The 13,580-nt window shown below is 48.3% G+C and overlaps 1 protein-coding gene across 11 annotated transcripts in view; it reads left to right on the forward strand.

Moving 5' to 3' along the window:
• LOC3291910 (protein disconnected) overlaps nt 1–13,580 on the forward strand; it is a 70,474-nt gene that overhangs the window by 2,029 nt on the left and 54,865 nt on the right. For 10 of the 11 annotated variants that reach the window (XM_061659218.1, XM_061659223.1, XM_061659221.1 and 7 more), the window contains exon 2: nt 1,437–2,184. In XM_061659218.1, coding sequence (XP_061515202.1) covers nt 2,116–2,184 — 69 coding nt within the window. In that variant the 5' untranslated portion in view covers nt 1,437–2,115. Of the gene's footprint in view, nt 1–1,436; nt 2,185–6,070; nt 7,939–13,580 lie in introns of those variants that run through there. The other variant, XM_061659227.1, reaches the window with a different exon arrangement.

The raw sequence follows: 13,580 nt of genomic DNA on the forward strand, positions 1-13,580 counted from the left end.
TCGTAGGTTGTGTAGGTGATTGGAATTGGAAGTTTTCGGAACAAAAACCGGGACGAAATCGGGCTTAATTATCGCCTGTCCTGAGGCGTGTGTGTGTGTGTGTGTGTTTGGAAAAGTTGGAAGCTGGACGAAGCATCCAAGTACGCGTAGACGGTTGTTTCCCCGGACGATTTCCAGCGCTTACTTGATAGTTTAATCGCTGCTTCAAGCATTGCAGCGCATTCGTGTTCATTTTAAGCGAGAAAGATTATATTTTCCATAAAGTGGCATTTTTTTAGTCAACCCCGCTTCCCCTCCCCTGTAAAAAAGAATCAGTGACAGAGTGCCTAACAATCCCCTTGGTTGGCTTTTGCTCCTTTAACCGGTGCTTAATTTTGTGTGTAAGCAAAACAGGAGAAAAGCAAATGCTCTCCTTTTAATTCCGCGCTGCGAAATTTTTCCACCCAACGCGCTGTCGATAAATCAAACGGCTCGGGTTGCAGCAAAGCGCAGCGCCTGCACCACCAGAGCACATCTTGGCGTAGGAAAATTGAAAAATCGATAACATTTTATTGCAACTTGCCTACGCCATGCACACGCACACACAGATAGACACGCTCCAAGAGCAAAAGGCTCGGCTCTAGGCCGGCTTGTGAAACGGCTTTTGTGCAAATGTGGGTTGCGGCATGAGGGAGCGTGGAGAGGGATGTGAGTGAGTAAGTGAGAAGCGAGAGAAAGTCCGTAGTACAAATGCTACTAACACGGCTAGAGCAAGCGAGAGCAGGTTACTATGGTGTCGCTGGCGTATCCTTTTTCGGCCCGTTTGTGTGTGTGTGTGTGTGCTAGAGACAAAGAGCGAGAGAGAGAGAGGACACGCAATTTTGGAGAATATTCGTACATTAGCAGCAGCAGCAGCAGCAGCAGCCAACAGTTTGTTCTTTTCTTCCTTGAGAATTGCAAAAAAGAAAGAAAGGAGAATAAAACGTTGTTGCTCTGTTGCTAGTTGCAATTTTGGAAATGCCTTTTTCCCGGAATATCTTTTCGCGCTTTGTTTGAACCTTGTTGCCATTTTGTTTGTTTTTTTCTTTTTTGGATTTTTTATGTTCTTTTGTCGAGGGCACACAGAAAGCAATTGAAATGGAGTCACACAGTGACAGCACACGGGAGCTGTCAGGATAGCGATTGACGTTTTTTTTGTTATTTGTTTAAGGTAAAGGGGAGCAGTTGTTCTCCGCAGGTTGGGGGGGAGTTTACCTGTGCAAGAAAACATTTTCCACCGGAAATGGGTGTACAACGATGGTGGGGGGGGGGGGGGTGGCGTTGATGCAGTTGTCAAACTCTGTTGTGGGGCGTCACAGTCACGGCGTAACTGTCACAAAAGGCAGGGGGGGAGATATGATCCTAGATGGCGTGCTGTGTTACCATGGTTCCAACCATCTTCTTTTCCCTCCTTGTAGAGTGCGCTAGTGAGCAGCAATCGTTCGGAGCGACGGTGAAGTGTTGTTGGTAGTAGCGCGTGATGAAGGAGTTGCCGGAAATGCACAGATTGTGGCAGTTCGCGTAACCCCTTACTCTAGCCGGTGCCATCAGAAACTTTTCGCAATCGTATCCCTCTTCCTGTCCCTCGTGCAGAGCTTGAGAGAGGAAAAGAGAGAGAGAGAGCGAGCGCGCGTGTGTGTGTATGTGCAGTGAGCGCGGCCATCGTAGTCGCCGTCGTCGTCGTCGTCGTGGCTGTCTTATGATCCTGGAGCACGCTCGTCTGGTTTGCCGGTGGTCGTCGTCGTCGTCTTCGTACAGTGTAAAGTTCCACCGCACCGCGGGTGTGTGAGCGAAGCTGTGGCCGTGCAGTGTTTGGCAACCGTGGAAGTGGAAGGCACACGGAAAAGCGAGAAGCAACAGCAGCAGCAGCAGCGTGTTCGCGTTCGCCGGCACAAGGAAGGACGGTCAAAGTGTATCTTCACCGTGCAGGACTTTGGCGGTCTCGGCGCCCGCGAGCAAGGAAGCGTTGGCGGTGACGGAAGTGCGACGGCCGGTGAGGTAGCAGCAGGTGGAGGAGGGGCACAGCGAGGCACAGCGAGATCGGCGAGGCGGCGGTGCAAGGTGGCGTCGGGCAAGCGGTCAGCAGCGAACCAAACTATGCTCAAGTATCTCACGCACAAGCTCCGCACACAATCAATCAACGATGAGAATCAGGTCAATGAGAAGGTAAGTGGAGTTCGTAGTGCTATTTGCATGCTTCTAGCGATAATATAGCGATATGGCATATTGTAATCTAGATACATCCTCCGTTTAGGTTAGAAATGACATTTCACTGATTCATGGATGAAGTTCACCTTTCCGCTAAGTGAAAATTCGCCCCCTCCTTCATCATTTGCACCCATTAATGCAACCGGTTTGGTACACGGGGTCATGGTCTCTCGCTATCCTGCCCCTCTATCTATCTGCGTGAGTTATGAGATTGCACTCCAATTGCAATCTCAGCTCTCGGTTACAACTGCTCTCATTTCTCACCCAGCTCGCCGTACGGGACAGCGCGCTTGTCCGATTGGCACCGGTGCCGATCGGTTTTGCTCACCGGTTTTCTAACCAGCAGCACTGGACCGGAATATGCAATAGCGTGGGCAGTCAACATGTGCACTGTCATGTGCCTCTCCGAGGGAAGTGGGTCTCGTACTACGGCGGACTCTCTCTCTCTCTTTCTCTCTATTGCTGGAAAAAGATCCATACCATTCTGAGTACGACAACAAATCCGGTCCCATCTGTCCCCCAATAAAGAGAGCCGGTTGTAGATTTGTGCGTAATTCATGGAAGTGTGCTACGGGAAGGTTATTATTACTTCGGGCGCTAGGGTTACATTTGGAGCATCGGAATATTGTATGGGTGGTTTGATTCATGGAGTGTGTATCCGCGATGGGAGAACAAAGGAATATGGTTTCAATATATGGAAGGTTAGAGTGCTTTTTTCGGGACTGTTTGTCGGTTGCTGAATTTATTTGATACATAATTGAAGAACATTATTGAATTATTTATTTAGATATTTAATATGGGACCCTTTTGATAAAAGATTTGTATGGCTGTAGATGTGGTGTTATAGATTTCGGGTTGCTAATCTCTTACGAAACCCCGTATTGTTACTGGTTATGGAAAATCCAGAGTTGAGTCGTGGAGCCATTTTGATTTCGGCTTTGAAAAACTGAATCCGACTTTGAATCAATATCGGATTCCTTAGACGACTCCAAAAGACTTGTCAAGAGACGTTCGGGGTCGTCTGCAGTCGTCAGGAGTTGTTCGGAGTTGTCTGGAGTTGTCAGAAGTTGTCTGGAGTTGTCAGGAGTTGTCTGGAGTTGTCAGGAGTTGTTTGGAGTTGTCAGGAGTTGTCTGGAGTTGTCAGGAGTTGTCTGGAGACGTCTTTTGGAGTCGTTAAGGGGTCATTTTTAGTCGCTTGGAGTGGTTAAAAGTCGTTGAGAATCGTTGGGAGTCGTACAGCATCAACCGAAGTTGTCGAAAGTTATTACGAGAACGGAGTCGTCCGGATTCATTATGAGTCGTCTGGAGTCGTCCGAAGTCGTTGCGTTCAAACGACTCCAGACTAGTCCGAACGAGTGCAAAATTAGACTTTTCCGAATCAATTCGCACTCTTCTTCCCACGCTGTCAAAAGCCTTAGTAATTCCGACTCCAACATGGACCGAAATCGGATCAATCCCACTCCGGAAAAATTTATCGTTAGACCATCAGTAATTGCCGTTTCGCACTATAGTTTAGTAGGCCTAAACGTGCCTTTGTACACCGTCACTAGTGAGTTTGATTCTCTTCTATGCCTGGCTTGTCATGGCTTTAACAGTAGATTCTAGGTAATGTTCATGAAGGTTAGAGGCCGTATTGACTTAGAAAAGAGCAAAGCGAATCGATTCCTATCAGAGGGGCCTTTCTCTTCAGACACACTCACTGAGGATTCATTCTTTTTATGCTTTTTGGATAGAAATATGTGATGTGATAAAAATATATCTATGCATTATGCTGAGATAGACAGAAGTTGACTTTACATTATTTTGAATGATTTTCGATACTGCCAAGTGATCCTTCCAGATTTATATCGCCTACAGATTATGTCTTAACAACACAAAACTCGTCCACAACTAGGCAAGAACCTTGTTTCCAGTAAATTTACTCCCATTTTGTGAATCTGTTTGCTTCTCGCTAACAACTTCATCGGAAGCGGGCTCCATTTGCAATGGACACCTTCCAATTAACGAGTGGCAAATAGTCACTAGAAACCTTTTGTGCAAACTGGCAAAAAACGTTCGAGGAAACCTTTGGTACACCCTTAGCATATCCTACGGGCCAGCCAGTAACCTTCGGTGCAAAAATAACACCTAGCCACCAACACACACACACACATGGAGCGACACCCATCGTGAATGCCATTGTTGGCCTTCAATTTTGTTGCGTTAGTTGTTGCTGTTGTTCGTGTGCACAAGGACGAGCCCCGTCTGAGCTACACGCTTTGTAGCTTCGGCTGTGTGTCCTGGCAAGTTGTGCATATTACACAATGACTGCTGCGAGAGTTCGCAATAGCGAATCCTTGAAATCGAATCCTATTCCGCTGTTGCCCTCCACTACCTACACCTTCCATGTTTAGTGCGTGTGTGTGTATGTGTTTTCCCTAGACAATCGAACCAGTTGTTCGTGCTTTCTGGTTGGCTATGGAACCGAAAAACGGAGGTCCTTCCCGTGGTGAGTGAGTTACTTTGTGTCCTTTGTGTGTCCGGTCGATGGAGCTCGATATATTGGTACGTGCGTGGACCGGGAAGGGCGAAGGGTCGGACACTGACTTGTGAGGAGTGAAAGTGGCGAACAGCTTTCGGTTGGAGGTGCGTTTCATTCAATCACGTTACGCGACGGCAGGCTACACCGCATACGCGCATGACCCAAGTGTAATACCCAACAAAGAAGGGAAAAGCTACAACAAAAAAACACGAACACACACACTGGATCATTGCTCTGATGAGTGGGTGGTTTAGCGGGGGGCGAGGGGAACAAAACTACGAACTACTACTGTGGAAGATTTCCCTTCCTGATGTCCGCCCCTGTTCCGGACAGCTATCAGCTCCCGTGGCAAACACCGAAGCTCGGAAAAGCTCCGGCTCCGGGAAATGGCAATTTTGCAACAATATATTACACTGGTTTCGCTCGGCGTTTTACCGTATTGGTGGCGCGATTGAGTTATGTTCGCTGGATGCTACAGAGTGAGACGGAAAACGTTAGCTTGCTCTGTTACTCTTGGTCTCCCTCGCTCTCTGTCTCTCGTTTATGTCAGGATCGTTACAGCACACCCTGAGTATCGAGTTTCTGCCTTCCGGAAATAAACGTCCCTTCGTTTCCCATTCACCGGAACCGCTGTCCCCCTCCGCACTCAACGACGAAAAGCAATTCCTGTAACAAAGGACACTCGCGAGTGGCATCAACGGCGCCCCGCGCGCCTGTGTCCTTGTGCAGCACACGGGGGTGCTTTACGCTTCAAGAGTGTCAAAACGGTGATGCCGCGAGCTTAAAGCTCGCACGCACGGTGAGTGACAAAGTCACTGACCACTCACAGGACCTCCGTCGTGCGGGGGGAGGGGATGGTGCTCAAAAAGTGGCGTTGAAGAAGCGGGAAGAGTGCCGGAGTGGTGCACCGAACCCGACCACGGTGAGTGACCGATAAAAATGTTGAATGAGCAAGGACAAAACGGACGAGCGTAGAGAAAGCGGACTAACACACACACACACACACACGCACATACTCATGAAACTCGAAAAAAGGAAGCAAAAAAAACGGAAACACCAAAAGCTAACCGTACCAGAATGAGAGTGTATATCTCGCCGCGTATCTCTCAGGGGCTGTTTTGGGGGAATGGTGGGAGCTGCCGTGTAATGGTAGCGGACAGAAATAACTGGTAGAAAAGAGAGAGAGATAGAGAGAGAGAGCGAGCCTCCCTCAGTAAATGGATTGAGGGACGTAGTCGTCCTCGTCCTCGTCGTCGTCGTACGTCGTTTTGGTAGCAGCAATTGACGACAATGATTTGGGTGTTCGTCCTTCCAGTATGGTCCGGACCGTTCAACGGGAAAGCATCCCCGGAACCGAAGAAACTTGAAGCTTTTTTATTAAGAGCAACACAATATAGAAATATAGAAACGGGCACCGTTTTTTCTCCGTGGACGACGCCGTCTGTGTTCTGTTCCCGTGCTGCAGAAAAAACAGAAGAGACAGAATTCTTGATCGTTTATTTCGCTTCTCCGGTGCGGCGGCGAGCGCGTGCAGTGTGCAAGCGGGTTTGTAGCACCAAGAAATCCGGTTGCTATAAAGGAAAACCCTGACATACACACATACATAAGAACGGGAGGGTGAGACGACCCTTTTGTACAATCGTGCTGGGTAGAATATCGATGGCATCAACTCGACTCGGCTGGTTTCTGCCTTCATCGCTCGCTGGGCCCGGTGGCTCCGTGGGCTCGCGTACGCTGTCAGTCGTGTGCCGAGAACTCGTGCAGTGCGGTGTGCTCGTGTAGAGGGAACCTACCTATCGCTCAGACTCAGCCGATTGCACACCAACCGCCCGTCTGTCCTGCCAGGTTTGCCAGGTGTGCCGGGACAGGAAACCATTCTCTAGACCGCGCGTAGAGAGTGCAACCTGGCGAAAGATATGTGTGTATATGTGTGTGTGTGTGTGCATCTCGTAAAGTATGCTGACTAGTAGCTGACGCTGCTGCAACACTAGCCCTATACCGAGTGCCTTTGCGTGTGCGTTGGTGGCGTGTTATCATCCTCCACAGAAGTTCCTAAGCGTAGCAGGGTGAGCAGCAAGTTCCCGATCGATGTCGAATTTCCGATAGCATTCCTGCCTCAAGCACTCCCCCAGGCCCTATACTACCCGCTTTTTTCCGGGATTATTGTGTATGATTACTCGGTGTGTGTGTGCGGCTGGCTGCGGAGGTCATCCAGTGTGAGTTGCTGATGATCGAAAGCGAAAGTGTCAAATCCGCCGCCGAGAGATGTACGCAGGAGAATCGTCGGGTTCTAGGTTTGTACGAGCATGAGCGATAGAGAGTGGGAGAGAGAGAGCGTTGTAGAAGTTCGTAATGCGTGTGTGAGAAAAAGAGCACGAACACGAGCGATAGATACTGACATCGGGACACATTACCGTTGGTGAGCAAAAGGAACCGTGCTTTCCATCCCTCAAACCAGGTCTCGAGGAAGATGTCGTTTGGAAGTCTTTGAAGAAACCATCACCAGGCCTGGCAGCGGTCGATTCGAATGCCTGAGAACGATGGGGGCACGATATTTTACTCTGAGTGGATATCCGGAAAATTGACGCGTGAATTCTAAGTCTATTACACCCGTGCTATGAAGGGCTTTACTCTGCGGCGTATCCTGCTCTAATGTGTGTCAGCTGTGAGTTTGCTGTCTAGTGTGTCCAATTCTCCTTGCTCCAGGAAGTGTGTGTGAGTAGGTGCGCAATTCCTGCGTAGGGATTACTTTGTAAGAATTGGAAAGGATCGACCAGCAATAGTAGCAAACCGTGCTCTCTAGTGTATATTTGGTGATGATGGACAAAGAAAAAGAGAATGCTAGAGAATAGCACGGTACTACTACTACTGCTACACACACACTCCCGAGAATCACCTTCCCGTGTTGCTCGCGGTACAGGAAAATCGAAGAGCGTGTTTGGTGACTGGTGAGCGTGCAGTGAGAACAAACTCCTACTATTCTTTGTTGTTTGCCGAAGGTGACTTTGGAAGTGTCGAGTCTGTGCCTGTGTGTGTTTGTGAGTGTGTGTATTATAGCACACATATACACATACCGGTGTTTTACTAAAGCGCTCCCTCCAGCCTTCCGGCCCCGAAACTACTTGCTCCTGAGAGGGGGGCTGAAGCAAATCTGTGGTTGCAAAATGCCTGGCCTGTTCCCATCGCGGAGGGTAAGTATAGGGCACTTTGGAAGAGGTCCCAATGTTGTCCCGAGGTGTGGGATACCCTTCAAAACAACTCAAATGTCCAAATCTAATCAAACGGGCTCAAAGGTGCTGCGTAGAAGAAGACGTTCACCTTTTCCCGGAGAACATCTCGCGATATCTTGACTGCGACGGAGTTACCCGGAGTTCGTTACCTTTTGCCCGAAAAGTGTGTGACATTGGAGGAGTGAAATCTTCATGCAATAACCGGAGGTACATTAGAACACACTTAGCTTTTTTGTGATGGGACGTACGTGTGTGTGTGTGTGTGCGTATGTGCGTCGTCTGAGGCCCCTTCGTCAATGTCACTTACAAACGAAGCTTGCAAGCGTTTGGTTAATGGAGGCTGAGATACGGACCGAGCACTGCCTACGCAAAACAAATACGGCCGACCGCTTGCAGTTGTGCAAATTCGCTGTAGAAGAATGATATCTACATCGACTCCGGGAAGCAGGAACATGGTTACAAGTAATTGGGTATAATTTGAAGCCTCTAGATTGCCTGGAAAACATCTCGCACTGCAAGCGACCCTGCTTTGAAAGTCACTTCCAAGTATCGATCACGGCTTTGATGTATGTGCGTGTGTCTGTGTGCTGCAGCTGCTTGATGCTGAACACGAACCAAACAAGAGGGGATGATGAGAGGAGATTCATGTTCTGCACGGTGACCTTGTAGCTAGAAGACCACCGCCAGGAACGATTTCATTGGAGATCTCCGCGAATTCTTGCATCACGACCAGAATTGGAGAATCTTACTGTGGTTACCTCCAGCTCTAGGGACGCTTCACGGTGATTTTGTCTGTGAAATAGGGGTGAAAGAATGAGCAGCATTGTGGGGAGGTTCGGGGATTGCGGCGGCAGCCGCGAAGATTAGAGCCGTACCTGGGTCGCACAGCTCCCAGGAACAAGTGGAGAGTAGTGAGCGGAGCGGTGTAGCATTTCCACATCGAATGTTCGAATCTTGTGCTCTTGAACACGTTCCTTCAAGCCTTCAAGCTGTTGGGCGGGTGTGGACGAGCTGCCGGGGGTTATAGATGTAAGAAAAGGATCTTTCATCGGCCTGAACCCTGGGAGGCATTCCACCTTCGCCACACTCGGTGTGTGTGTGTCCGTGTATGTCGCAAGACGTTCTCGTGTTCGACTATTTTGTTCGCAAGAGAAATTCGAGTACATTTTCCGGCATCTTCTCGGCGTACTTGGTGTGTGTGCATGTGGGGGGGGGGGGGGGGGGGGGGGGGCGATAGATCTGAAATACGCGGATGAGTCAGAGCGAAAGAGAGAAAAGGAGAGTTTGTGAAGAACGGGGGGTGATCGATGGCAGGTTAGTTGGTAGTGCGGCGTTGGCCCTTTACCCCCGTTCGTGGCCAACCATCAAGCACGTGTAGCGTAGAGTAAGAAGCGTAGCGTAAAGCGTACGACACGACGAACGCCCAGAGAAAGGTTCGAGGTGGGAACAACCTCTCCAGGAGACTTCAAAGTCATCCCCGTCGTACTACACACGTACACACAAACACACACTCTGCCCGATGTTTCGGGGTTCGGGTTCTCGGGCGTTCGGCTGCTGCTGCTGCGCTTTGCGCATACTACGCGATGGCGTAGAAAATGTTATTTCAGCATTAGACGACGACTCCATTCCGGGAGCGAACAAGAACCTGGTGGAATGGTGGTGGTGGTGGCCGTTCTTCTTTTTGTACAACCAACACACACACACACACACCCTTTCCCGGAACCCTCCCGCTGAGTGTGTGCGCGCGCGGTGGTGGTTGTGCTGCGTGGCTCCCAGTTCATTCACGGACCACTCCAGCCGTAATGCTCTAGTTCCGTAGAGCGTAGTTTTTCCTTTTTATGAATCGACCCGTCCACAACACCGAGTGTATGTGTATGGTCCGACTGGTGGAAAATTTTGGAACTGACTCTCTCGTACGACTCTCTCTCTCTCTCTCTCTCTTTCTGGGAGGGTGTCTCCCTCTCTTTCTGCTGGAATACTCTTTCTTGCAAGACGTTAGTTTTCTTCGGTTGTACGTTACGTATTTGGTTGTTTGGAGGATGTTGTTTTTTTGCTCCACACGGAGATCCACACACAGTAGTAATGGACTCGCCGAGCGTGTGTTATTCTGATGCACGTTGTTCTTTTCCAGATTGATCGTTGTACACTCCTCTTTGATTGTCTGTGTGTGAGTTTAGAAACATGGAAATAGAGGTTTTTGGGCGAGCAACGTAGTACCCCACCAGAAGATGGTTTTGTGGTGCAGGAATAGTCTTAAAAGGGAAACATGCTTTTACAATGAAAATGTCACATTAGTAAGGTGTAGTATATATAACACATAAAATGTAACGCTTGATGGCACTGTCTGTGGTAGAGATGGAATGTTTAGAAATAAAAAAAGCTAACGTTACTAAATACTAGTGATGGAAACTCCGGATTGGATTCGTGAATCCACTCCGACTCTGACATTCTTAATCCGGATCCGACTCCGACATAAATATGGCTTCGAATTCGGCTGCTCCGAACGAATACAGATTCAATTGGCTTCGATTGAATCCGGATTACTCCGATCGAATACAAAAGGCTCCTATTGAATCCGTTTCTACACCGTGCTTAATTCGTAGAGAAAAAATATTTAAAGTACACTACAAAAGAAAGCTTGCAAGCAATCCTAGCTCCTAACATTTCATAGCAGATAGTGCAGATAAAGGAATGTAAATTAAGAAGTGTAGGTATGAGTTAATGGTGTTGAATAATTGGCTAGGGATGGTGAAATTTACCCAACAACTTAAAAAAGGCTGAACATTGCTTGGGCTGAATTATTCCATCCCAAACAACCCTCCCTCCCACTAACACCGGAGTTGATCCGGAATCGTATCCGAAAGCAGTCCGAATCGGAACAACCCAAATCCGACTACAGACCCATTTTGCTCATCACTACTAGATTCTTTTCCACGATAAGCTCACCAAACGGCACGTCGGTAAGATGTCGGTAGATAACGGAGCGCATGACTCAAAGTAACAAACTAAAATAACGATTTACCGGTAACTAGTTACAGCTGGTTACATGTAACTCGCCCTTGTTTTGAAATGAAATAAAAGGATTAAACTAACTTGATATAACATGTAAACTTATAACTAGTTATCTATTACTAGTTACTAATGATTCATCAAAAGTAACTGGTCGTGGTGCTGCACTTTTCCAACCAAAGAAAGGTAAAATTAAACAGTAAAAATAACTTCTTAGTCTGATCACTTGTTGTTGACGTTCTACGAATTTGATCAGAGTTTGAGAAGCTAATGTAGAAAAAGTAACTCGATAGTTTTACCAGTAACGGTTGAATTACATCTCTAGCTGTGTAGTTAAATGTTGTATTATTCATGTGTTCGAGCTTTTGATGGATAAAAGATACCAAGTGATCCGACAAGTCCGTTATACAGTAAGAAGTACTCAACAGCTCTACAAATCTGAAGTCCTGAGGATCCTACATTGTAAAGCTTACAAAAAAGACATTTTAAATGCACACCTTTCGGCTCTACATTACGTCAATTTTGCAATCGTTCCTTTACATGCTTAATATCCTCTTCATCCTTTTTCGCAGAAATGTTTCGACAGCTCAAAAATTAATCACTCTGCTTCGCAGCTAAGCCTCCAAGTGTTGGCCGCTGTGGCGCCAGTACTGAGTGAAGCCCCGGTGCCGTCCCTTCCCGTGGTGCACAACCATGCGTATTGGGAACGAGCATGGAACCGCTCGCTCGCGCGTACGCCAGGGTTTGGATGGATACTTTTTCCGATCCGATGTAACATACACCTCCTGAAATCCTCCCCCTTCTGTTGGCACGCATTGTAACACTCGGCCGGTGCCCCCTGTCAGACGACATTTAAGCTAATCCCTGTCCGGAGTAATATTAGGAAAACGGGATAATCCTCCCCGTATGGGGTGGTCTTTTCTCTCACGCTGCAAAAAATCTATGTAGAAAAGCTGAGCTTAATGCACGTCGCAGTAACGCTGCTAAATGTGAACATGTTCCACGAGGAAGAGAGAAAAAAAACACACACACACACACACACATTTACCCAAACACGCCCACGTAAGCGCAGGGAAAGAAAATTAAAAGGGAACGAAGTACGACAACAACAAAAACATCGACCAACGACAAGAAAGTTTACAGGAAATTTAACTTCACTCGTGATTACCGTACCGTGAATGTCACGGGTTTTTGGAGCTTTCTCCCCACCCCCCCCCCCCCAGTTCGGCAGGAGTGGTTGGACCGACGCAGGGGGGGCTTTTTTACGCTCGCCGTCTCCAGCTGTCCGTGTCCTGGTTGGGTCCGTCCGGAGGTCCCCAAAACTTGCCCTTTTTTTTCTCCTCTGTCCGCTTGGTAACATAATCGTTTATTACACTGCCACCCACTACTACTGCTGCTGCTGGGAGTTGCCTTCTGCTCAAACGGTCAGCAGTTATTGGCACCAGGCTCCAATAACGTGCATCTATGCTGCTGTTGCCTCTCTCTCTCCCTCTCTGTCCCACGTTTCGGAAGGTCGGAAGGTACGGACACGTGGCGAGCTTCTATGTTTCTCTCCTAAAAGGGGATCGATTTTTGTCGCCCTTGAAGAAGGAAGAGAGTATCGGAAGTGGGTGGAGTTTGCAGAAGACGAACCAGTAACATGGACGGCTTTTTTTGCACAGTCAACGAGGGAGTGGGTACCTCGGTGTGGACGGACAAGCGGTGGTTTACAGAAGCCCGGTCGGAAATTTGATCGTGTTTCGATCGAGCACAAATCGGACCCTAAGGAGCAAACAGTGTGAGGGGGTCCGTGTGTGCACAAGGGGAACAGAGTGGTGGGCTCCCGTTGTAAAGGATACTTACTGTCCATTGGCAACAGCGAGGGCATGGGGGATGGATGAGTGTATGTGTTTTAAACGCTCTTGCTCTCTCCTCAGTGTTTGCAAGCGACATCAAGCCTATCTTTTAGTACGGTTAATTAATTTTAATAACCGACCTTTTCTTTTTTGTTGTTATTATTACAGCACACCCCACCGATTGACGAAAAGGGAAGGGGAACAGGGTGCGAATCGAACTGCGGAGAGGGCTGGTGGGAGATCGATAGGTGGTGTGGCAGGGGTTGTTATTTTTTTGCGTTTTTATCACAAAATTCGCGTTTGATAATATTTTCCACTTTGATGTGCCAGGCCGGGGGGGGGGGGGGGGGGGGGAAAGCGAGAAAGGATGGAGTATGCTCGATGCTTTGAAGAAGTGTGCGATAAAAAGCGTACCATTCGATCGTGCTTGCACACCGGACCTGTAATTAATGATGCTTGGCTGGTGGGTTGGTGGGAGGGGGCAGTCAATGTTTCTCATGCTGTTATGCTTTTTTTTTATTGATCGCTGCTTAGCGTGTGGTGCAATTAGTTTGTGGTTTAATTTTCCCCACAAGCAACGCCCTTGCATGTGTGTGTAAAAGGGAATAATGAACGCACAGCAGCAGCGGCAGCAGCGGCGGCGGCGGTTGTGTGGAAAAAGTGTCATAAAGTTAATAAGCCAATAAATTGTTTGAAACATTTCGTCCCCCCCCCCCCCCCCCCAAACCAAAGCAAAGAAAGAGAGGGAGAGAATGAAAA

This window comes from Anopheles gambiae, chromosome 3 (genome assembly GCF_943734735.2).
Source record: "Anopheles gambiae chromosome 3, idAnoGambNW_F1_1, whole genome shotgun sequence".
Lineage (NCBI taxonomy): Eukaryota > Metazoa > Arthropoda > Insecta > Diptera > Culicidae > Anopheles > Anopheles gambiae.